At 27.3% G+C, this 26,994-nt stretch overlaps 1 protein-coding gene across 1 annotated transcript; it reads right to left on the reverse strand.

Annotated features, from left to right (window-relative positions):
• Nucleotides 1-7,881: 7,881 nt before the first annotated feature.
• LOC112741459 (peroxidase 53) lies at nt 7,882-10,775 on the reverse strand. Its single transcript, XM_025790461.3, has 4 exons — nt 10,468-10,775; nt 10,190-10,381; nt 9,941-10,106; nt 7,882-8,342 (listed from the first exon to the last, which is right to left on the reverse strand). Exons 1-4 carry the CDS (start codon nt 10,684-10,686, stop codon nt 7,996-7,998), a joined length of 924 nt encoding a protein of 307 aa, XP_025646246.1. The 5' UTR covers nt 10,687-10,775; the 3' UTR covers nt 7,882-7,995.
• Nucleotides 10,776-26,994: the final 16,219 nt, after the last annotated feature.

A 26,994-nucleotide genomic window follows, 5' to 3' on the forward strand; every position in this document is an offset into this window, starting at 1 on the left:
TCGTTCTTCCAAAGTAGGTAAATATGTCATCCTAGCTACCAGCGTCTTCACTGGTAACATGAGATACATGTTTAATAATTGTCAAAATATTCTGGTAATTTGTAAGAAATATATGAATATCCAAACCTCTTCATCACAATGACATATAACTCGAGTTGGCAAGAGATTGGTAGAGTTAATAAATCTAAAGAACTTAAAGGTTGAAAACTGACCAAATATATCATATAGAGTGTTCAAAATTAAGCTTGATATGATAATCTCCAATCTTAAGCAAGAAATTCCATTCGGAATACTAGATGCAGGTATTGCTCATCATCTAACCTTATTTTTAGGAAAATTTTTCCTTAAATTATTTGCGTAGTTATATATTTATCAAAGCACATATATAAAATAGATAATTTATTTATAACATATTTTTTTTGTCTTTTTGTTATAAAGGATGTACATGGTGAAATTCTAAAAAAGAGGTCCACCACATACTCATATTATTTTGTGGTTGAGTGGAGACCACAAGATAACAACCACAACTTAAATTGACCGGTTAATATTGTTAGAGTTGTCTGATCTTGTTTAGTACCCAAAATTGTTTAGAGCTATGTTTACATATATGATTCATGGACTATGTGGTAGAAAGCTTTCTCAAAATCTCCTTACATGAAAGATGGGTACTACACCAAATATTATCCTAAAACATTCAATAACACCACAGTTATCAATGATAGTAGATACCCATCATATAAAAGATGAGACACAAGAGTAGTTACTGAGAGGAAGGAAGTCCATATGGATAATAGAAATGAAGTTTCTTACAATGCATATCTGCTGATGTCTTATCAAGCGCATGTTAACGTCGAGTACTGCAACAAGTTAAATGCTATCAAATATTTGTTCAAGTACGTGAATAAAGGTCCAGACAAGGTGGCAGCTGAGGTTTTGAAGGAAGCTTTCAGTGGAGAGGATGCTCAGATTATTATGAGATCAAACAATTTTATGATTGTGGGTATTTGTCTTCATGGGAGGCTGTGTAGAAAATTTTGGCCTATGATATTCATCGGAGATGGCCTTAAGTGATGAGATTAACCTTCCATTTGCTTGAAAAACAAAATATTATCTTTAAAGATGATGACAATCTTGAAAAAATCATGGATTAAGAGAAAGGAAAAGCTATGATATTCTTAGCATGGATGGAGACCAACAAAGAATTTGAAACAGGTCAAACTTTAATGTATGCTGTGTTTCCAAATCAATTTGTTTATGATAGAGAAGAAAGGGAATGACATCCACGCAAGAGAGGATATTCTATCGGGAGGTTAAACTTTATTCTACCGGGTATAGATGATATATACTATATAAGAATTTTGTTAACTGTTCAGAAAGGTTACACAACATACACTACAAAAAATTCTGGTAAAAATGATGGTTTTTTGTATTTACGGCGGTTTAAACCGCCATTATTATCAAGAATGGCGGTTTAAACCGCCATTATTACCAAGAATGGCGGTTTCAAAAAGCAACGAAATTCTGGGCTCTATTCTAGTTATTACGGGGATTTTCGAAAAATCGCCAAAATTTCATGGGTTAAAACGGTGGGTTTTGAATAGGTTAAAACGGCGGTTCAAACCGCCATTATTTCCAAATAAAATTGTAGTTTTCTGGTTAGTTAAAACGGCGTTTGAAACTGCCGTTTTTAACGGGTTCAAATGACGTTTTTAAACCGCCATTTTTACCATCACATTGGCATTTTTATTAGTTAAAACCGCATTTAAAATCGCCGTTTTTACCGGATTAAAATGGGATTTCATATTGTTTAAAATGACAGTTACAAACTGCCCTTTTTACCGGGTAAAAATATTTTTTTATTGCTTAAAAAGACAATTTTAACCGTTATTTTTATCGCATTAAACAAATAATTTTTTGGTTAAAATTTCTCAATAACAAAAAATCAATACCCATAAACAAAATATTATATAACTCATAAATAAAGTATTAAACATAATATATAATTTTTTAGTATTGAAAATCAAAAATAATAACTCCTATATAAATAAAATATCTTAACATAATATAATTTTTTAATTATAAATGTCTGAACATATAGCTCTTAATATATATATATATATATTACAGTATTTCTAAGCACTTCTAGTGACTGAAATTTATCAGCACCTCACTTATGAGTGTTTATGTTTCTCAGAATTTACTTTTCTTCCGCAAGACTCATACTTTTATGTCACATTAATGCATTCAGATTCTATACAATATACATTGTTATCAAGTATAAGATGTAGATAGAGATTAATTATAGCACACTATATACACTACTAAAGTTCTTACATGGTTATCAAATTCTTCTTCCTTGAACCATTTTTCAGTAGTATGAGCTTCTCATCCTAGACACAATATAGTCATTTTTTTTACTGTTAACAAAAATAGAATAACATCATTATATTTTTTTTTGTCTTCTATATTAAAATTGAAGGCTGAAATTAATGCTTAGAAAGAAGCAATTAAAAACAATGCTTGAGCCAACTTCATATGCTTCAGATCTTAAAAATAGAAATATTTTCCCATCTCAAGCCATTTTTATTCTAAAAGAAAAACAATGTCTCAAAATCAATTGCAGATCAATTGTATTGTACATATGTAATGTTTGTTTTGTTTGCAAGAAAGGAATTATTTAATTTTACATAGGCCAGAACTAAAGCGTTCTCAAAAATACAAAATCCATGCTAGCTTTCGAGGATATAAGAATATAGCATTGCATATACTTCCGTGAATTTATTGAAAAATAGAGCCAGTGGCAAGTTAGTGATATGAGTCTGTTAGGACAGTTAATAGGATTATATGTTCTAATTTTTAAGATGCTTTTTATTTTATAAAATTACTGTATGACGATTAAAAATTTATTACAGCTATTAATGAGGTTTGGTCACCAATTAAGAAAATTGTTTGTGATGCTATTAATATCTAATAATGTTAGCAAACCAAATTATATTTAAAATGCAATTTGGACATTATTAGCTAACGGGATACTATATATGAGGAGAAAAATATTGAAAAATCAAGGTATTTTACTACGTGGTAAATCATTATCACATGTAGGAATAGAACTTTACTTGCTAAAATTAGTGTTCACCCATGGACAACTTTACGCTACTTTGTCAAGAGTTAAGAGTCGCAATGGCCTGAACATTTTAATTATAAATGAAGACAACAATCCAAAGTCATCAACAATAAATGTCGTGTTCAAATAAGTTTTTAATAATATTTAGGTAAGAAAAATAGTATTTTCATTTTAGTAACATGTTATTATGATTATTTACACTTTTGTACAAATATTTATCGTAGATATAACTAATTTATCTATAACTATACTTTCAGACTTGAAATAAAATATGTAACATAGAGCACAACATCATATGGTAATTGTTTATTTAATGAGGTTAGTAAAATATTAGATTTTTGATAAATTTTTGGTAATATTTTGATATAAAATTTAGTGCAAAATTGACATACTACTAATTCAGTTATATATGTTCTTATTCTTTAAGTCTTTTTTTTATATATATTTTTATTTTTTCAGGTCTCTTTTTTATATGGTCTCTTTTCTACAAATACAGTTCTACATGCTACTTATTATTATTATTATTATTATTATTATTATTATTATTATTATTATTATTATTATTATTATTATTATTACTACTACGATTGAATTTAATTTTTATATGCCATTAATATAAAAATATAAATAATTCAATTAAGAGTACAGTAACAAAAACTATGTTAATTTATTTATTTATAATATTGATTTAGTTTTTCACATGAAAAAGGTGTTGTTCCTTAAATTAATTAATAGTAATAAAACACTATTGGTAAAAATATGTGAATTGTATTAGGATGACTTTTTTGGATTATTATATAAGATTAAATCATTTTTATAAAATGTAGTTATAATATGGTAAATTTTATATTTATTCGTATAACATTCCTTTTAATTGAAAAAAATTGCATGTTTTAGAATAAAAAAAGAAAGAAAACATATTGTATTTTAGAGTCTTGCTATCATATATTTTAAGAACACATTATAAATGAAAATATTTTACTAAACTATTAAAAACATAATTTATTTTATATTTTTAGTGCATTAAAAATAAAAAGTTTAAGTAATTTTTATTATTATACTATTAAAATATATTTTTAAAACACAAAATAGTTAATTCCTATATTATATTCATAACAAGAAATAAATAATAGGTGAAAGTAATTAATATACATTTAACAAGAACAAAAATAGTGCATGCTGTATTCCTCATTAACAGTAACACTGTTTAATTTTGTGTAAAGTCTGGTGGGTCTACATCTTACATTTGTGCCTATAATCTTATAGCATATGAGGATGAGTAGCATATACTCCAAAAATAGTTTTAAATCTAACATTGAGATTTGAGATGCCTTATTCTAATTTTTAAATAATTGTTTTATGCCACATAAAATTATATTCGACCTAAACATGATGGGGTGGGTTCTGTAAGACTCGAGTTTTCGAAAATTAAATAATTAGTTATTTATGAGTTATTATATTTGTTGAAATTTTATTTAGTTAAAAAAATTATTTTTAACAAAAATAATTAAATAGAATTTTATGATTAATGAAGTTTAAATTAATTATTATTATTATTATTATTAAAATCTTTTTTTGAAATTTTCTTATAAACTGAAACGCGATATCGACCTAAAGGCTCAATATTAAATAGTAAATAAGGAGAACAGGTTAGTAACTCCTTACTTTTGGTACGATCATGACGTGTTGAGAGTTAGGGTGTTACATTATGGTATCAGAGCAGTTCGTTCCCGTTAGAGCCTTGGGAATGGACTGACTATGCTTTACTGCATACTCTGAGTGTTTGTCATGCAGTAGGACTTGTCCGACTGACAAGAGTTTGAGTTTCAAATGCATGATTGTCTATTGATTAATTCTGTTAGTCAACTGTTGCATCTCTCATGGTATTAGGTCTGGCCAACTTAATACTAATGATTCATGTATATGGAAACACTAATGGATTATCATAGACGAGATAGAAGTAATAGGTAACGTGAATCATGGGGTTTGAGAACGTTAGAAGTAAAGTTTTAGGAAAACGTATACTCCTTATTCGTGCTAAAGTAGTTTAAAGTCATCTCTTCCTTGCTTGCTTGCAGAGAAATTTTTGTTTCGAACTTCTTTCTTGAGATATGTTTTGAATAACTCCCGACCATATCTTGTCATTTATAAGATATGATTTCCTTCACCTGAACTGGACATGCCAAATCTTTTTCTTTCTTTTTTTAACGTTTTGAAAGAGAAGTTGATGCAAACCTTTTCTATCTTATATCAATTTTCGAGGATGAAAATTTTTATAAGTGTGGTAGGATGTAAGACCCCGAGTTTTCGAAAATTAAATAATTAGTTATTTATGAGTTATTATATTTGTTGAGATTTTATTTAGTTAAAAAAATTATTTTTAACAAAAATAATTAAATAGAATTTTATGATTAATGAAGTTTAATTTAATTATTACTTATTTTACTAGTTTGAATTATTTATTAGAAATAACTTTAATAGATAAAAAATTAAATTTATTATTATTATTATTATTATTATTATTATTACTAAAATCTTTTTCTGAAATTTTCTTATAAACTGAAACGCGATATCGACCTAAAGACTCAATATTAAATAGTAAATAAGGAGAACAGGTTAGTAACTCCTTACTTTTGGTACGATCATGACGTGCTGAGAGTTAGGGTGTTACAGGTTCAGCTCTGCTAGGGCTGGGAGGGGGTGGGTTCGGCGCTGCTGATAGTGGGAGGGTTTTTTTTTTGGTTTATAAGGAGATTTAGAGTCCAAGAAACAAAAACTAAAATTTTAAACTGAAAATTATAGGAAGTTGTCTAATTTACTGACCCAAAAAAAATCTAGAGACTATACGGGATAATAAAACTCTTCTACTATCATCATTAATAATGTGTCTTAACTTAGGTGGGAGAAGATCAATAAAGTGAAATTCCAAAAAAAATTTTAGGTTATTCTTAGCAAGCCAATCTGCATTTCTATTGGCTTTTTTATAGACATGTTTTATATTCAACTATCAATCTCTCTTTACGATCTGACCGATGTTTCTGACCAGAGTCTCCGAATGATTCTAGATTTCTTTCTTCTTTTGCAGAATTTGCAGCACTACTCTAGAATCTGTCTCTAAAATAGCTTTTTGAATCCTAGGTTAGGGAAAGATTATCTTTTGTTTTTTTTTTGTCATAGAGAAAGGTTATCTGATTTGGGGGTGGGGTAATGAGGTTGGGCTAATGGTTTTGTTAGGGGGAACGCTTAGCTTAGTGGTAGACTAGTAGACTTAGCGAGAGTGATTTTTTGTTTTTTAAACGAGAGTAATTTGAATTTACTTAAAGTGAGTTGGAGCGTTGGTTGACCCAACAGGATCTTGTGTTGTGCGTTTTGGTATGGGTTGGGGCTGTCCGGCCCACATTGCAAGTTTGTAACCAAAAGAATACCAAAAAATATTGGGTTGCTGCTTGCTTTGGTTATGTTATTCAGGAAACAAAATTTATTCATGATGAAAAATTGATAAATGATAATGCTACTTTGATTGAAAACAAAAACAAATTAAAAAAAAAATATTATATTGATATGATAATATTTTTTCTTATTACATTATACAAAATTAAACTAACACTTTGCATTTTTATTTACATTTACTTAGTTTTTTTAAATATTAAGAAAATTATTAATGTTAATTGTGCTTTTAATCATTTTGGATCTGACTCTCATAGTAGGCTAATGCATGAACAAATTTATTTTTGTTTTTTTATAGGTAAATTTTCATATTATGAATATTTATGAATAGAAAAAATAATTTACTCTAATGAATTTTATGATATTTTTTGAGCTAGAAACTGATCGTAGGCATGACTCAAACCGATGTGTTTGAAATGCAGTATTGGTTCATATCATGCGAGTTATTTAATTCATCTTACTAAAAAATTACCATATTTAGCACAATAACATTTAATAAGATCGTTATTTTGATTCATAAAAAAAAAAAAAAAAAAGGTGTTAACGACTACAAGATTATCCACGTACAATGATTTTGAGGACTTCTCATATTAAATGAAATTTGGTTAATAACAATAAGTAATTTTGTACATTCCATTGGTAATGTTTGATAATAATTAGTATTACAAAGTATAGGTGAGTATAAAGTATGTGTGATTAATATTAATGTGGAAATGGAGATATAGTTAATTACTTAACTTCAGACATACGAAAATTAACACTTTTTTGGCTAATCATGACTATAGCGCAGATAGATTTTTTTTAAAAGATAGGGTTATCAATTTATGTTACTAGTTTTCTTGGTGTAAAGAGTTTGTAAAGTGCGTTGTGGACTTTTAGAAACTAACCCAATAGAAAAAGATCAAAGCCGAGTCTATATTGGGCCGAATCCGGTCTGCCATTTTTTCTATTTGAATAAAATTATCATTTGAATTTGGGATGGGCCCAGTTGCCAATTTGAGAATATTATTTTGGGTATATTGAACCACAGCGAAAATTTGAAGCCCTTTCCTTGAGCTCTCGACTCTCGTGGCCACTTATGGTACAGCGAATAGAAGCTTCTAGCAATGGCCATGGCAGAGCACTGCATCTCAGTTTGGAAGGGATGATCGTAATCTTCGACGCACCAGATCCAGATGGAGTCCTAGCATAGTTGCAGGAGCAGCGTATTGGAGTGGGTATTGGCGGTGGGTGAATGAGGATACCATTCCAATGATGAAAGATGAAGCATGAAGCCGGAGAAGAAGAAGAGTTTTCTCAGGTTCAGATAGTTCCAAATGATAATGCTTTCTAAATATTATATTGATATGAGAATATTGTTTCTTATTACAATACGCAAAGTTAAACTAAAACTTTGCTTTTTTATCTATATTTACTTAATTTTTCTAAGTACTAATAAAATTACAATGCTTTCTAATGATTCCTTGTTTACCAACAAGGACTTCAATCAAACTCATTTTTATCATGGAGGCTTTAAAAGCCTCAAAAAACAGTGTTTGATTGGAAGCCAACAGATTGATTGCATTGATTGTCTGTGCACCCCTTGTATCAAACAGCACTTGATCGCTGTTAAAGGGTCCATCACCACGCTGAAGATTTATATAATAATTATTATCAAACTCAAAAGCAGTTATCTGGTCCAAATTTGTGACATTTTCTCCCTTTGACCCATTATTTTTGCAGTTTCGGCGACGGGAAAGTGTACACCGTCCTCTGCCAATTGTGTGAGCACCTGAAGAAGTGAAAATAAAAAATATTAGAAACATAAATTACCAAATAATTAAAGAGAAATTCTATGCTACTGATAGTGAAAATCAACATGTGATGCTGTCACTAGGTGTTACTGTAAAGTTGCTGTGTGCATATGTATATATATATATAGTTATCTCGTAAACAAAAAATAAATTCATTTAAACTGAGAAGATTAATAAAGTAAAAAAATAAAGAATTAATTATTATTAAGTTTGTGATTTTCATATGTAAGGATAATTAAACTCCTCACTTTTTAAATTAACCCATCTTCATTTATTTTGGAGAAGCTAGTTTGATTCATAGACAAATAATGCTACATTTTTCTTATTTGATAATTATGTTTAGCAATATCCTTTTTTTAAAAAAGTGAATAAAATAAGTTTTTGTTGTATACATAACTAGCCTATTATATTATCAAGAAAAAAACAGAATATTGGAAAACATTTTGGTTGTACCAACCTTTTGTGGATCATCTCTTGTACTAATTTGTTGTTTCTTTTAACAGCTATAATCAATTATTATGTGAATCATTGTTTCTGAATTATTTAAAGATGTGTGTGCATCCATAAATAGATATATTTCTATTGTCTATACTCCATATATAAAGGAAAACTTATCTTTTTAATCTAAAATGAAAAGGTACACAATAACATGCACAAATTTAATTTGTTGTTTGAATAAAGAGTTAGAGATACACAAGTCTTAACATATATAATCATGTCTGTTTATTCAAAATAAATGGATACAAGCAACTACTCTGATTTTAGCAATGATGTAAAGACATCAATCTCTTCAGTTAAAAAAATGGATATATCATTAGTATTGGTTGTACCATTATGAAAAATCATCTTTATTTACTCTGTCTAAGGGAATTTTTATTTAATATACTACAAGTGTTAATTAAAAAAATTCTATACAGATATTTAATTACTTAAATAATTATTTACAGATAAATTTTATTCAATTCTTTCTAAAATAACATATAATTTATTCTATATGATATGTCAATTTTTAATTGAATAATATCTTAATTATAATAGAACCATTTTATAATTAAATTATTATTTAAAATAAATCAATATATAATTTTTTAAAATATTAATAACCAAATGGATCACCATCACATTTGCACCGTACTCCACGACTTTTCTCAAAGTATGATAATCGGGTGCAGTACCATTTAAAAGAAATTCTATTTTCAAAATTTTAGTGTAATTCATTTGTAATAAGCCACTGAAATTATTAACAGCAGCATTTATATTCAGTGGCACATTAATCACAAACTTATACTCATTATTTATGGAGTAGTTTTTGCGCTTCAACGCCTTCTTATAAAAAAAATCATAAATAAATCATGAATAACATTTTTAGCACAATCTACTTTATATATGGTGTAATTTATTAGTTTCGTTTATATAATTTAAAACGTGGCAATAGCACCACATTCCAACCGCACTACATACTGTCCGCATGCATGATGATTATAACAGTCACCATAGACTTACCCATAATTAAAACAGTTATAAACTCATTCGTATAATCAAATTTTAAAATTTATAAGAAAGGTTGAAGATAAACCTGAAAGTGCCACTAAATCATTCATATCAAGACCCTTTTTCTGAAATGCCGAAATGAGCTGAGGGAGGTTGGATTTTGGACCAGGAATGTCCGAATTTGCCAAGTCGAAGCTTGCTGTTTCACTATCTCTTCTGCCCAAGGGAACTTGCCAAGTTGGACCATTTGACTGTCAAATCAAGATAGTTAAAAAAAATGAATAATGCACACTAATCAATTGAGATGAACATGCAAATTAAAAAGAAAGTTTACCATCTCCGAAGACACTTCGGCAGCAAGTGCGACAATATCAGCGCAGGAAACAACCCCAGGACAAGCTTTCTCGATATTTTCCTTAATCAAATTGATCACATCCAACCTACGAATGGAGTCCAGATTCGGCGCTGCAAGTTGTTCGCTTCTAATAGAAGCGGTATCATTTAACAAAATTGATCCATCACACCCCTGCATACATACATATCCATGATTAGAATCTTTCTACAATAATTTACGATAATAACATAGAAATTAACACAATTTTGTATACTTACTTGGACGAAGCAATCGTGGAAATGAAGTCTTATCAAGCTGGCGAAAAGCCGCTCATCTTTTCCAGGCCCCTTCGAAACATTAAGAAGAACTTGTCGTACAGTTGACTGGAGAGAGGGACATGTATCTTTGTAAAAGAATGGATCTAATAATTGTGCTCTGGTGGTAGGAACCACAACACACAAAATCAAAGGGAATAAGAAAAGAAACAGAAACTTCATCTTGTATGATTGTATATGATAGAGAGTGTTTGAGCGGCTTTCTCTGCAGATACAACACCTCTATTTATACTAAAACTTTGACCATTCCTAAATATTTATTTTAACAGGTTTAATTATAAATATTAAATAATACCTTCTTATAAAGAGTGAAATAAACATTAAGTGTTAAGTTAGAGAAAATCAAAAGACACTTGTATAACTAAAACAGTAAAACTCTAGAAGTATCATTATACCATTTGTGGCTAAAAAAATAGAAATTAATATGCAACTTGGTTTAATGAATATTATTTTACAAAGTCTAATAATATACATGTGTAAGCTTGGAACGTTTAATTATAATATATTAAGAAGTAGAGTTTCATTTTAGATAAGATTAATTTAAATAAAATAATAATAAAAAAATATGCAAAAAAAATTGCAAAAATATTAATTTATAAAAAATATTTATTTTTTATATTTTTATATTTATTTTTAATTTATTCAATTATATGAAACACCCAAAAAAATAATAATAATCAAATATTATATATTGAGTAAGTAAATACAAACAATTATTCTCCAATTTTAGGTTTTACTATATATATTTGGTGGTCCAAGATTTGTGATTGTTTAGTATTAGCCTATTAGGTGCTTAGGTAGTATAGTTATATCTCATTGTTTTTTCTTATTTACATTGCATTTAAGCTAATTAAAATAAATAAAACCCAAAATCTGAAATCAATTACCAAATAAAACTAAAACCAAACTAATTAAACTACATCATAGCTTATTTTTATATAATCAGTTAATAAAAGTAATTTGTTCACGGAATTTTAAAATTAAAACATAAGCAGTTAAGTACCATATTTTTAAAATTTCAGGATAATAAATATCAAATTTCCATTGTTAAATTGGTTAGTGATTATGTTGGATAAATTTAAATAAAAAATAAAAATCATTCCACGATAATTTAGCATGATTTTGGATGTATAATTTTGTTGTAAGTTTCTTATGTTTTATTGATTTTATAAATTAAAATATACAATAAATATTGGTATTATACTATTATTATTTTTAAAGTTTAAATATTGGAGCTAAAAGTATAATATTGTAATTTATAAAAACTAAAAATTTTATATTTTTAATTTATTCAATTATATAAATACCAAAAAAAAAATATTATATATCTTGAGTAAATAAACACAGAATTATTCTCCAATCAAAAGGTCTACTCTATATTTGGCAGTCCAACTTCTAATTTTATCTTATCTTGTATGAGAAGTTTTCTTGTAAATAGCAAGTTTGTTGTTTATATAATTGTATGACATTTTTTTTTGAATATTTACGTGACTTGCTTTACATATAGAAGACTAGAGGAGCTATTTATAAGAAAATTGGAACAAGGCTGTTCCTATAGTACTACATGCTAAAGGAATTAATTTTGTCGTAATGTACATATATATACATATTCATAATTATAATTACTTAGAAATTTTCTTCGTATTGCTATTTTTTTCTTTTACAGCCTACTTAATTACTATTATTGTTGAATATAATTAATTAAAAAATGCCCTCCAAGTGCAGCTGTTAGTAACATATTAACATGTATTCAACACATTCATAAATACATATCTTTAATAAAGTAACAGTAATTAATAGGGTAAGAAACAAGATCATGAAGATGATCAAATGCACATATATATAGACAAGAAAGCGGAGTGTTGGAGTAATTGCAATTATATTTGAAATATTTATGTTAAAGTTAATACAATTAAAATGCATAAATGATCATATAATACATATTAAATATATATTTTAAAATTATAAAATATTTTTTAACCTTGCATATCAATAAAATAAAATAAAACAATTTTTCACATCCTTATTAATTATATCCGTTGACCGTTCTCTTTTTATTTTGTCCTTAGTTTTTCACTTTTTCCATATATATATAGCCATTTTATAAGAAAACTTGTCAGCACTAGCTAGCATTTAAAAAAGGATTAATATTCCATAATTGGTATAATAAGGTGTAATCTCACATTAATATATGCTTTTAAAAATCAAAATATTAATAACCAGGCTAGAAGTCTATGTATGTCATTTAATTTCATGATAGGTAAGTTTTATTATGTACAATAAATAAATGAATAGATAATAACATTAAAATTTAAGTAAAAACAGTATTACACATGGCAAAAAAAATAAATGAATAGATAATAACTTAACTCCTTAAAATACATATAAATCAATTTAATTATTATAATATTTTTTTACATCAATTTATAAATGTATAATTTTTAAAAAATACACATAATATCAATGTTTTTTTTACTATTCTCTTATAAGAAGGTATATTATATTATTATAGTCCCCAAATATAAAGTGTAATTATAATATGGTCAAATAATGAATATGGAAAAACTTTCACTTTAATATTAATTAATTACATCACGCCAAACAAATATGTATATAAATGTACAGTAATAAAGGTTTTGCGTTGACTTTAACATTTTTAACATATTCTCTGTACAAATTTTATTTATGTATTGTTATTATTAATTGGACAGCCAAAATTGTTACATCTTTTTTACTGTAATTGTCTTTTTGAAACCCGTCCCAAAATTTTTACAACTTTTTTCCTGTAATTGTTTCTATTAATTGGACAGCCAGCCAAAATTGTTACATCATTTGCTCCCAAATATGTGTTGCTACTTGCTACTGCACATGACTACTATTTTTTTCCCTAGTATAATTGCGTGTTAACAATTAGTAGGGAGAAGGAGTTAGTAGCATAGTTTAAAATATTAGAAATAAAAAATGTTAAAATAGTATAATTTAAATAAATTTATAAAATTATGAAAGATATATAATTTTGAATAAAATTTAAACAAGTAAAAAATAATTAGCATGTAAAATTTTAAAAATAATTTAGAGAGAATACTAATAATAATAATAAAAAATTAAGGGTAAAGTATATTTTAATTTTGTCCTTAAAATTTGCTAAAAATTTTTAAAATATCTCTAAGTTTTATTTTGTTTTCATTTTGTCCTAAAATTTTTTTATTTGCATCAAATATATTCTTGAAAGTTAATTTTTCAAAAAATTTAGAATCAATTCAATAGCAATTTTACAAAAATAACCATCAATACAAATAAACCAGAAATAATTGTCATGTATTATTGTTGAATTAATCCTAAATTTTTTAAAAATTTAATTATCAGGGATAGATTTAATGCAAATTAAAAAATTTTAGAACAAAATTAAAATAAAATAAAATTTAAAAATATTTTTATAATTTTTGACAAATTTAAAAGATAAAAAATATATTTTATCCTAAAATTAAAATTCAAGTATACTAAAAGAAAAAGATTGATTTTGAGTTCAGTTTTATAAAGTGTCAATGTCATTTTTTATATTAATATCTAATATACCTTTATATATAGAAAAAATATTTTTGGATAATTTGCATGGAATTTTTTTTATGTAATAACATTAGCACTTAACTAAATGTCATTATAAAATTATTCACATAAAAAACTTTTCATTTTTTAGATAATAATTGTTACCATTAATTATAAAAATTCCTAATTAAGATTTATAATTATTCTTGAATAATTAATAAATAAATACGATGTCATGTGATGAACACGTACTAGTTTTATATTTAAAATATTAATGTTAAAACAATAAAAATGCATAAATAATCATATAATACATACTAAATATATATTTTAAAATCATAAAATATTTCTCAACACTAGATATCAATCAAAGAAAATAAAACAATTTCTCTTGCTGTATGGAGTTATTGTCTACGCCTTTTGGATCCATCTCAATATAAAACTTTCTAGTCACTATCGCATTAAAAAAAAATTAAATTATCCATAGTTGATATAGTTAGAGTATAATAAAAAGAAGCCTATGATGACGATGGTGTACATATAAGGGAGCAGCACATGGCTATTAATTTAAAAATTCTATTTATACATATATTTACATTTATATTCATTATTATACTATCTGATAATTGATTTTTTTTTTTTTGTGATATGATTCAGATTGTCTATTTAATTTAAATTTAACTCGACAAAAAAAAAGATCCTACACAATTTTATTAATTTTCTTATATGCTTCAACTCTTACAAATTTAATTTTACAGAATAATAACGATTGATACAAGTATTAAAAATTCTTGAAATTATCATAATATAAACATAGTAAGTAAAAATATTAAAAATAATAATAGAATTGATCTTCTTCTCTTTCAAATTATAGAGACCCTACTTAAATATTATATTTATTCTCGCAATTCAAATTTTTTTACCATTCGGTGATTATATATCTTTCTCTTTTTTTTTTTTTTTATGTTTCAACACTTACAAATTTAATCTTACAGGGTAATAAGGATTGATTCAAGAATAATTTTTTTTTAAAATTATCATAAAATGAAAATAGTCAAGTAACAATATTTAAAAAAAAAATTGATGGTAGAAGCAGTGGATCACAGCGTCAGAGATAACATATAAATTTAAGGTTTTTTTTTTATTTTTACAAAAGAATTTAAAAAAATCAAAAGTAAACTTAATCATTTTATTTTTCATATTTCCAATTAATTAAAGAGGATTTCGAAAATTTAACAGGTTTATTTTCATAACAGGTTTAATTATAAATAATACCTTTGTAGTTAAAGTCTTAAAGAGTGAAATAATAAATATTAGGTGTTAAGTTAGAGAAAACCAAAAGACTCTTATATGATTAAAACTTTAGAAGTATCATTCTACGATAATTGTGGCTAAAAAGACATATATTTATAGAAATATTATTTTACAAAGTCTAATATACATGTGTAACAGTGTAAGCTTGAGAAGTTCAATTATAATATTTTAAGAAGTAGAATTTCATTTTAGATAGGATAAATTCAAATAAAATAAATTTGTACTTGGTTTTGAAACAATTCAATTAGCTTTTTAAAATATTTTAAATTATTATATTAATTTTTATAATTTTACTAAATTTATAATTAAATTTTTATATTTTTTAAATTAAATTTTACACTATTTTTAGTTTTGTAATTATATTATTTTTTATATCAAAATATTAAAATTAACAGAATATTTTTCTAAAAAAAATATATAATCAATGATCTAATTAGATTTTAATTGTGAGCATTTTTTATTTGCAGAAAAAAATTCTGTTAATTTTTATAATTTTTTATACTCACAAGGACTGAATTACAAAATTAAAAATATAGTGTAAAAATCAAATTAAAAAAATATAGAGATAAAATTAAAAAATATATATATAAATTTAATAAAATTATATTAACTAATAAAATAATTAAACTGTTAAAATATGAATTATGTAATTGTATTATAAATTTGAAATATTAATTTGACTTAAAAAAAGTGAATACCTTTTTTTTGTACCAAAAATAGAAAGACTCGAATTCGCAATTTTTTAGGTGAGTATGGAAAGACTATACCATTTGATCTATAACTCATTAGCGAGTGAATATCTTTTTAGTTCATGTATATTAACAGTATATTATCATTTTTGTTAAGAGATAATATTCAATTTGATTTCTGAATTTGTACATGAGTCTAAATTTAGTTTTTAAAGTTTTAATTATTTTAATTAGGCTTCAAATTTTGTGAATATAATTCATGTTAATTCCTGAAATAATTTTTGACGCACAAACATTAATGGAAGGTATAGATAGTTAGATATTACATTGGACTCTGTAAAATGTCGTTTTTTTTTTTGCACTTAAATAGTCTAAAAATAGTATGGTAAGTGATATTTATTAAAGTTTTTTTCTCCCAAAACAATTGATACAACTTATTTTTAGACTATTTAAATATCAAAACTAAAATAGCATCATTTTATAAGTTTAAGATGGTATTTGATTGTCTATATCAACATTCCATTAACATTTGTATGCTAATGACTAATGTGAATTACATTTAAAAAATTTAAAAATTAAATAAAAATAATTAAAATTACAAGAATTAATTAAAATTAATGTACAAATTCAAAAATCAAATTGAATATTATCTCTTCTTGTAATAAAAAATTTCCACTATCTCTTTATATTAGAATATTTAATAAATTCGATTTCTATTGTATAAGGATATAGATGTGCTTGTTGAATGTGATTTATTATGAATTGAAGAGAGAGAGAGATTAATTTTACTTTATCGGTATTTTAGTCTTCGGAAAAGCTAATTTTTATAATTTCTAATACAGCAAATAACCTTAATTCTAAAAGGTTATTTTAATCTTTGTAGGATTAATTTTAAAAAATCATTTTAATCTTTTAAAATTAACTAAAAAGGTTTTCAGTCTTTTTAATATTAAATTTAAATTACTAATTGCTAATATAATCAATCAACCTTAGTTAAAGTTTAATTTAAAGGATATATTAATCCTTTAAAAATTAACTAAAAAGTACTTTAGTCTTTTTAAAATTAATCTCCAAAGATTATTTTATTATTTTAAAATTAATTATAGGAAAATTTTAATCATTTTAAAAATTGAAATATACAATTTTTACAATTCCTCTACATGTATACTCTTTAAAATTAATAGTCTTTAATTTTGTTTTGTTAATTAAAAGCTAATTTAAATCTATAATTAATTAATCATAAGTTAATATCTATATTTTTATATGAATATAAAGAATATTTAGGGTATAATAAACAGTATTTTTTAAAATTTTATAGATGTAAGTAAGTAACTGTGAAATGTGAAATGTGTTTGATGTGGCATTTCCATGTGCTGGTAATGGCATCATGTATTAAATTTTCAGCCAATCCTTTTCTATTTTCTTTGAATTTTTCAACCAATCCTTTCCTATTTTTTGCTTCTAACCCAACATTATATTCTTCTCTTGACTTTCTTGTGAAAACCAAAAATCTCCATAACCCCAATCTCAGAGACAAACAAATAAAAACTGAAATAGATATTAGGGCCACTTTCAATAAGGGAGCCCAATGATGCTACTGTGAGTTACAAAAATAAATTTCGTAACTTTGAAGAATTTAAAACTGTGACGTTCACGAACAAAAAAAAAATGTAACTTTGGAAAGCCGCTTATTAAGTTTTGAAGGCAGCAATTTTATCTCTAGTAATAGTTTTATTTTCTTTGATTTTTCTTTCACAGATTTAAAATTTGGATGTTGATTATGATTCAATTTTTTTTAAATTCACTTTTCTTAAAACTGTTAATCTTAGTGGTTATTATATATTTTTATCATTTTCAACTAATGAATTCTATCTCTAAAAGATAGTATAGAATATAATTAACATTTTGTGCCAAATACCTAATGATTAATAGCACATACAATACGAATGACTCGTATTAATATTTACTATAAATTTTATAAATATTAAAATTAAAATAAGAGTTATTCTTTGTATACAAGTCATCTTTTATATAAGTTCTTATAAGTAATTTATATTTAAGTGCACATGTTCTTTTTCTTCTTTTTCTTATACAAGTTCTTCTATTTCATTATCATCGTAATTAATACCACCATCTCCTCCTCCTCCTCTTCCTCCTTTCTATATTTGGAATTTCTTCTCCTCCTTCTCCTCTATCATCAGTTATCTCGTTGTTAAAAATAATGAATAATTCAAGTTTAGATTGTCAATTGAATCAGAACGAAATTGATTATTGTTTTAAATCCAATCAAGTGGTTGAGATGTAGTTCAATTCTAGTTAATTTTTTCATTAGTAGTTTATGATTCTACAGGTGAATAATATTTCATCATTTATAGTTTAAATTAAATGTAATATAAAAATTCTGCATTAGAGGAAACATTTTTCTGTATTTACAGCAAATTTGGTGTAACAAGAAGATATTTGGTATAACACGAAGATATTTAACTGTATTGTTTAAGATTTTTCGGTGTATGTGTGCTAATAAGTTCTGCATGATTCAAAACTCTTCTTCTCTCTCCTCCTCATCTTCTGCTGCTTCTTCTTCTTCATCATCATCGTTATCATCTTTTTTTTTTATTCATTTTTTTCTTATTTTATCTCCTCAAGTTTCTTCTTGTTTTTACTCTTTTAACAAGAATAAAATAAAAAAATCAAACAAAAAAGAAGAAGAAACACATAATGGTACAAAATTACTTGGAAGAGAATGAACTTACATTCATTCAACTAAAAGAAAAAAAAATAAGGAGAAAAAAAGAAGAAAAAAAATTACAGCATTAGAGAAAATATTTTTCTATATTTGCAGCAAATTTGGGTATAATAAAAAGATATTTGAGTGTATTGTTTAAGATTTTTCGGTGTATGTGTGCTGATAAGTTCTGCATAATTCAAAACTCTTCTCCTTCATCATCATCATCTTCTGTTGCTTCTTTTTCTTTTTTTTTCATCATCATCACCATCTATTTCTTTTTTTTTTCTTATTCATATTTTTCTTTTTATTTTACCTTCTCAAATTTCTTCTTTTTTTACTCTCTTAATAAGAATAAAAACAAAAAAGAAGAAGAAACATATAATGTTGCAAAATTAATTGGAAAATGATGAACTTACACTCATCCAACTAAAAGAAAGAAAGAAATAAGAAAAAAAAGAAGAAGAAAAAAAATGCAGCATTAAAGGAAACATTTTTCTGATTTTGTAGCAAATTTGGGTGTAACACGAAGATATTTGGATGTAATACGAATATATTCGAGTGTATTGTTAGAGAATTTCCGGTGTATGTGTGCTAATAAGTTCTACATAATTCAAAACTCTTCCTCTTCCTCCTTCTCATCTTCTGCTGCTTCTTCTTCTTTATCTTCTTATTTCATATTCTCATCATTCTTCTTGGGAAGAAAAAATCAAGCAAAGAAAAAAAAACATAATGTTGCAAAATCAATAGAAAGAGGAGGAGGAAAAAAATATAGCAACAACAGTAATAAAAAAAACTACGATGAAGATGAAACACGCGAAGAAAAATAAGAAAAAACGCGAAAAAAAGAAGAAGAGGAGAAACACGAGATACAAAAGGAACAACGTAATTTCACGCGTGCGTTATGTAAGGGACTTATATAACTTGTATGCCAAAAAAATTTGTATGTATAATAATATTCGTAAATATATTGTATTGTAATACTTAAAATTAGAGTTGTCCAATTCATCTTACAAAAAAAATTTACCATATTTAGCACAATACCATTTAATAAGATCGTTATTTTGATTCATCGAAAAAAAAAAAGGTGTTAATGATTATAAGATTATCCACGCACGATGATTTTGAGGACTTTTCATATTAAATGAAATTTGGTTAATAACAATAGGTAATTTTGTACATTCCATTGGTAATGTTTGATAATAATTATTACGAAGTATAGGTGAGTATAAAGTATCAAAGTATGTGTGATTAATATTAGTGTGGAAATGGAGATATAGTTTCTTTTTTTGGTATTAGAAATGGAGATATAGTTAATTACTTAACTTCAGACATACGAAAATTAACATTTTTTGGCTAATCATGACGATAGCGAAGATAGATTTTTTTAAAAATAGAATAGGGTTATTAATTTATGTTACTAGTTTCCTTGGTGTAAAGAGTTTGTGAAGTCCGTTGTGGACTCTTACAAACTAACCCAATAGAAAAATATCAAAGCCAAGTCTATATTGGGCCGAACCCGGGTCTGCCATTTTTTTCTATTTGAATAAAATTCTCATCTGAATTTGGGATGGGCCAGTTGCCAATTTGAGAATATTATTTCGGGTATAATGAACCACAATGAAAATTTGAAGCCCTTTCCTTAAGCTCTTGACTCTCGTGGCCACTTATGGTACAGCACTACAGTGAATAGAAGCTTCTCGCAATGGCCATGACAGAGCACTGCATCTCAGTTTGGAAGGGATGATCGCAATCTTTGACGCACCAGATCCATATGGAGTCCTAGCACAGTTGTAGCAGCAGCGTATTGGAGTGGGTATTGGCGGTGGGTGGCTGAGGATACCATTCCAATGATGAAAGATGAAGGTGGAGTAGAAGAAGAGTTTTCTCTGGTTCAGATAATTCAAAATGTGATAGTATTAAGATGGGAACGGGTTGGGTCTTGGTGTGTTTTTTCGGGTCTTATGGACCCAAGTAAAAAAAAAAAAAAACCAAAACTACTACCCAGATTTTATGTTGTATTTTACTTTTTCTGTATTTTATGCCTCTGAATTTGCGTTATTCAAGCCGACATTCTCGCTTCCGCTTCGTCCACCACTGCTCGTGCGGGTCCTTTCCTCTAAGGCGGAACGCTCCCCTACCGATTCATTTTTACATCCCACAGCTTCGGCAGATCGCTTAGCCCCGTTCATCTTCGGCGCAAGAGCGCTCGATCAGTGAGCTATTACGCACTCTTTCAAGGGTGGCTGCTTCTAGGCAAACCTCCTGGCTGTCTCTGCACGTCTTAGATTAGGTAAGAGAGTTGATTGAGAGTAAACGAGATTACGAGAGGGAAGGAACATGTTTTTTTTTTTGTCAGCAAGAGGGAGGGAACATGTTTCGTTTTGCATTTTCTTTGTTGTTGTTGCTGTTGTTCTTCGGTTCGGTTTCCTGGCCTAGAAATTGACCGAAAAAAAAAAAACCAAAAACTTCTCACTTTCACTTAAGGGGAAAGCTTAGCTTAATGGTAGACTAGTTGACTTAGAGATAGTAATTTGAATTTACTTAAAGTGAGTTGGAGCGTTGGTTGACCCAACAGGATCTTGTATTGTGCGTTTTGGTATGGGTTGGGCCTGTCCGACCCATATTGTAATCAAAAGAATACCAAGAGATCATTGGGTTGCTGCTTTCTTTGGTTATGTTATTCAGGAAACAAAATTTATTCACGATGATAAATTAATAACTGATAATGATGCTTTGATTGAAAACAAAAACAAACTAAAAAAGATATTATATTGATATGAATCATATCAATTTTGCAGGATTTTGATCCTCTAAATTTTGAATTTTCACTTTAAAAGATAAAATGTAATCTCTCACCCTTAAATGGTTTTTCTCTCATATTTTTTTTGTTCCCATCTATAAAATAAATGGTAAGAGATAATACTTTACCTTTAGAGTGAAATTCAAACTTTAAAAGATTCAAATCTAATTTTGTACAATGTAACAAGAAAAGATATTATGCACCAAAAATTAATGGAGTCAATCTCTTGCCTTTCAACCAGACACTTTTTTTTTAGCCTTTTAAAGTCTCAATGATCAAGATGAGTATGATGGAAGTTCTTGTTGGCGAACAAAGAATTATAAGAAATCATTATAATTTTTTTAAATAAGTAGATGTAAATAAAAATGTAAAGTGTTAGTTTAACTTTGCATATGATAATATCTTTTTTTATTATACAATGCAAAGTTAAATTAACACTTTGCATTTTTATTTACATCTACTTATTTTTTTAAATATTAAAAAAATTACAATAATTTCTTCGCCAACAAGAACTGTGATCATATTTATCTTGAACATTGAGGCTTTAAAAACCTCAAAGAAAAGTGTTTGGAAGGTAAGAGATTATTTACATTAATTATTGGTGCACCTCTTGTGTTGAATGGCTGTTACATTACCACGTTGAATAATTATTATTAAACATTTGTGCAGTTTGGACGGCAAAAAAGTGCGCACTATCCTTGTCGATTGTATGAGCACCTGGAGGAAAAAAAATATTAGAAACATAAACTAACAAATAATTAAAACAGTCACAAGCTCTAATCAAATTTCAAAATTCATAAAAAAGGTTGAAGGATGGACCTGAGAGTGCCACTAAATCTTTAATATCTAAGACCTCTTCTTAAATGCAAAAATTAGTTGGAGGAGCTTTAACCATAGACCTGAAATAAATTTGTTGTTGTATTATTCCTTCTTCCCAATAGACTTGCCAACTTGGACTAGACCCTTTCTTTTATATTCCTCTCTTCATTCAATAATCGATAAAAATTTTCACAATGTCTCCAACCAATCTACAAAAAAGTCTATCCATTAGGAAGAAGGGATAGTACAACAGCAAACTTCGGATATTCCAGGTCCATCCTTCAAGTTACCTCAACTAATTTTCGCATTTGAGAAGAAGGGCCTAGATATTAAAGATTTAGTGGCACTCTCAAGTCCATCCTTCAACTTTTCTTATGAATTTTGAACTTTGATTTTGGTAATGAGCTTTTGACTGTTTTAATTATTTGTTAGTTTTTGTTTCTAATTTTTTTTCACTTCAGGTGCTCATACAATCGGCCAAGGACAGTGTGCATTTTTTTGCCGTCCAAACTGCACAAATGATGGGTCCCTGGGACAAATCTCACGAACTTGGACCCGATAACCCCTACTGTGTTTGATAATAATAATTCAACGTGATAATGCATCATTTAACAGCAATGAAGTGTTGTTCAACACAAGAGGTGCACCAATAATTAATGTAGGCAATCTCTTATCTTCTAACCAAACACTTTTCTTTGACGTTTTTAAAGGCTTAATGATCAAGATGAGTATGATCGAAGTTCTTGTTGGCGAACAAGGAATTATAAAAAATCATTGTAATTTTTTAAAATTTAAAAAAACTAAGTAAATATAAATAAAAATGCAAAGTGTTAGTTTAACTTTCCATATGATAATATCTTTTTTTTTATTATACTATGCAAAGTTAAACTAACACTTTACATTTTTATTTACATCTACTTAATTTTTTTAAATATTAAGAAAATTACAATAACTTCTTATAATTGCTTGTTCGCCAACAAGAACTTGATCATACTCATCTTGATCATTGAGGCTTTAAAAGCCTCAAAGAAAAGTGTTTGGAAGGCATGAGATTACCTGCATTAATTATTGGTGCACCTCTTGTGTTGAACAGCACTTCATCGCTGTTAAATAGTACATTGCCACGTTGAATAATTACTATCAAACACAGTATGGGTTATCGGGTCCAAGTTCGTGTGATTTGCCACAGGTGGCCTATCATTTGTGCAGTTTCGGCGGCGAAAAAGTGCATACTGTCCTTGACCGATTGTATAAGCAGTTGAAGTGAAATAAAAAAATATTAGAAACATAAACTAACAAATAATTAAAACAGCCACAAGCTCATTACCATAATCAATTTCAAAATTCATATGAAAGGTTGCGGGATGGAGCTGAGAGTGCCACTAAATCTTTAATATCTAGGCCCTTTTTAATTGCGGAAATTAGTTGAAGGAGTTTTAACGAAGAACCTGAAATAAATTTGTTGTTGTACTATCTCTTGTTCCTGATAGACTATTTTGTAGACTGGCTGGAGACGTAAAAAATTTATATCAATTATTGAATGAAGAGAGGAATATAAAAGAAAGGGTCTAGTCCAAGTTGGCAAGTTCTATTGGGAAGAAGGAATAATACAACAAAAAATTTATTTCAGGTTCTTCGTTAAAGCTCCCTCAATTAATTTTCGCATTTGAAAAGAAGGGCCTAAATATTAAAGATTTAGTGGCACTCTCAGGTCCATCCTTCAACCTTTCTTACAAATTTTGAACTTTGATTTTGGTAATGTGCTTTTGACTGTTTTAATTGTTTGTTAGTTTATGTTTCTAATATTTTTTTATTTCACTTCTGGGGCTCATACAATCGGCTAAGGATAGTGTGCACTTTTTCGTCGTCCAAACTGCACAAATGATAGGACACCTGAGACAAATCTCACGAACTTGGACCCAATAACCCCTAATGTGTTTGATAATAATTATTTAACGTGGTAATGCACCATTTAACAGCGATGAAGGGTTGTTCAACACAAGAGGTGCACCAACAATTAATGCAGGCAATCTCTTACCTTCTAACCAAACACTTTCCTTTGAGGCTTTTAAAAGCTTAATGATCAAGATGAGTATGATCGAAGTTCTTGTTAGCAAATAAAAAATTATAAAAGTCATTGTAATTTTTTTAATATTTAAAAAAATTAAGTAAATATAAATAAAAATGCAAAGTGTTAGTTTAACTTTTCATATGATAATATATTTTTTTATTACACTATGCAAAGTTAAACTAACACCTTACATTTTTATTTATATCTACTTAACTTTTTTAAATATTAAGAAAATTACAATGACTTCTTATAATTCCTTGTTCGCCAACAAGAATTTGATCATACTCATCTTGATCATTAATGCTTTAAAAGCCTCAAAGAAAAGTGCTTGGAAGCCAAGAGATTACCTACATTAATTATTGGTGCACCTCTTGTGTTAAACAGCACTTCATCGCTGTTAAATAGTGCATTACCACGTTGAATAATTATTGTCAAACACAGTAGGGGTTATCGGATCCAAGTTCGTGCGATTTATCCCAGGTGGCTCATCATTTGTGCAGTTTGGGCGGCGAAAAAGGACACACTATCCTTGGCCAATTGTATGAGCACTTGGAGTAAAAAATTTTATAAACATAAACTAACAAACAATTAAAACAGCCACAAGCTCATTACTATAATCAATTTCAAACCTCATAAGAAATGTTGAATGATGGAACTGAAAGTACCACTAAATCTTTAATATCTAGACCATTCTTCTTAAATGCGGAAATTAGTTGAAGAACGTGAAATAAATTTGTTGTATTATTCCTTCTTCCCAATAGAACTTGCCAACTTTAACTAGACCCTTTCTTTTATATTTCTCTGTTTATTCAATAATTCATATAAATTTTCACAATGTCTCCAGCCAGTTTACAAAATGGTCTATCCGTTTAGAAAGAATGGATAGTACAACAGCAAACTTCGGATATTCCAATTCTATTATTCAAACTCCCTCAACTAATTTTCGCATTTGAGAAGGGCCTAGATATTAAAGATTTAGTGACACTCTCAGGTGCATTCTTCAACCTTTATTATGAATTTTGAACTTTGATTATGATAATGAGCTTTTGACTATTTTAATTGTTTATTAATTTATGTTTCTAATATTTTTTTTCACTTCAAGTGTTCATACAATTGGCCAAGGACAGTGTGCACTTTTTCGCCGTCCAAATTGCACAAATGATAGGCCACCTGGGGCAAATCTCACGAACTTGGACCCGACTCACGAACTTGGACCCGATAATTCCTAATGTGTTTTGATAATAATTATTCAACGTGGTAATGCACCGTTTAACAGCGATGAAGTCTTGTTTAACACAAGAGGTGCACCAACAATTATTACAGGCAATCTCTTACCTTCATACCAGACACTTTTCTTTGAGGCTTTTAAAGCCTTAATGATCACAATGAGTATGATTGAAGTTCTTGTTGGCGAAAAAAGAATTATAAGAAATAATTGTAATTTTTTTAATATTTAAAAAAAAGGATAAAGTATACTTTTTGTCCCTAAAGTTTAATAAAAGTTTCGAAAATATTCCTAAGTTTTATTTTGTTTCAATTTTGTCCTAAAAGTTTTTGATTTGCATCAAATATACCCTCGACGGCTAAATTTTCAAAAAAATTTAAGACCAATCTAACAATAATGCATGAAAATTATGCTTGATTTGCTTATATTGAGGGTTGTTCTTATAAAACTGTTGTTGAATTGGTCTTAAATTTTTTAAAAAATTAGCCGTCAGGGGTATATTTGATGCAAATCGAAAACTTTTGGGACAAAATTGAAACAAAATAAAACTTAGGGGTATTTTTAAAATTTTTGTAAAACTTTAGGGGCAAAAAATATACTTTACCCTTAAAAAAACTAAGTAAATATAAATAAAAATGCAATGTGTTAGTCTAACTTTGCATATGATAATATCTTTTTTTATTACACTATGTAAAGTTAAACTAATGCTTTGCATTTTTATTTACATCTATTTAACTTTTTTAAATATTAAAAAAATTACAATGACTTCATATAATTTTTTGTTCGCCAACAAAAACTTCAATCATACTCATCTTGATCATTGATGCTTTAAAAGCCTCAAAGAAAAGTGTTTGGAAGGCAAGAGATTACCTGCATTAATTATTGGTGCACCTCTTATGTTAAACAGCATTTCATCGCTGTTAAATAGTGTATTAACACGTTGAAAAATTATTATAAAACTTATCGGATCCAAGTTCGTAAGATTTGCCCCCAGGCGGCCCATCATTTGTGCAGTTTGGACGGCAAAAAAGTGCACACTGTCCTTGGCCGATTATGTGAGCACTTGGAGTGAAAAAAAATATTATAAACATAAACTAACAAATAATTAAAACAGTCACAAGCACATTACCATAAACAATTTCAAACCTCATAAGAAAAGTTAAAGGATGGAAATGAAAGTGCTACTAAATCTTTAATATTTAAGCCCTTCTTCTTAAATGCGAAAATTAATTGAAGGAGCTTTAACGAAGAACGTGAAATAAATTTGTTGTATTATTC

This window comes from Arachis hypogaea, chromosome 14 (assembly GCF_003086295.3).
Source record: "Arachis hypogaea cultivar Tifrunner chromosome 14, arahy.Tifrunner.gnm2.J5K5, whole genome shotgun sequence".
NCBI classification, from domain to species: Eukaryota; Viridiplantae; Streptophyta; class Magnoliopsida; order Fabales; family Fabaceae; genus Arachis; species Arachis hypogaea.

Excerpts from the sequence above, each read along its gene's own strand:
- LOC112741459 (XM_025790461.3), bottom strand. The coding sequence starts at position 10,686 with ATGAAGTTTCTGTTTCTTTTCTTATTCCCTTTGATTTTGTGTGTTGTG. Across the intron at positions 10,382-10,467 it reads TCCACGATTGCTTCGTCCAA|GGGTGTGATGGATCAATTTT; the intron begins GTAAGTATACAA and ends GTATGTATGCAG. Across the intron at positions 8,343-9,940 it reads TGATTTAGTGGCACTTTCAG|GTGCTCACACAATTGGCAGA; the intron begins GTTTATCTTCAA and ends TCACTTCTTCAG.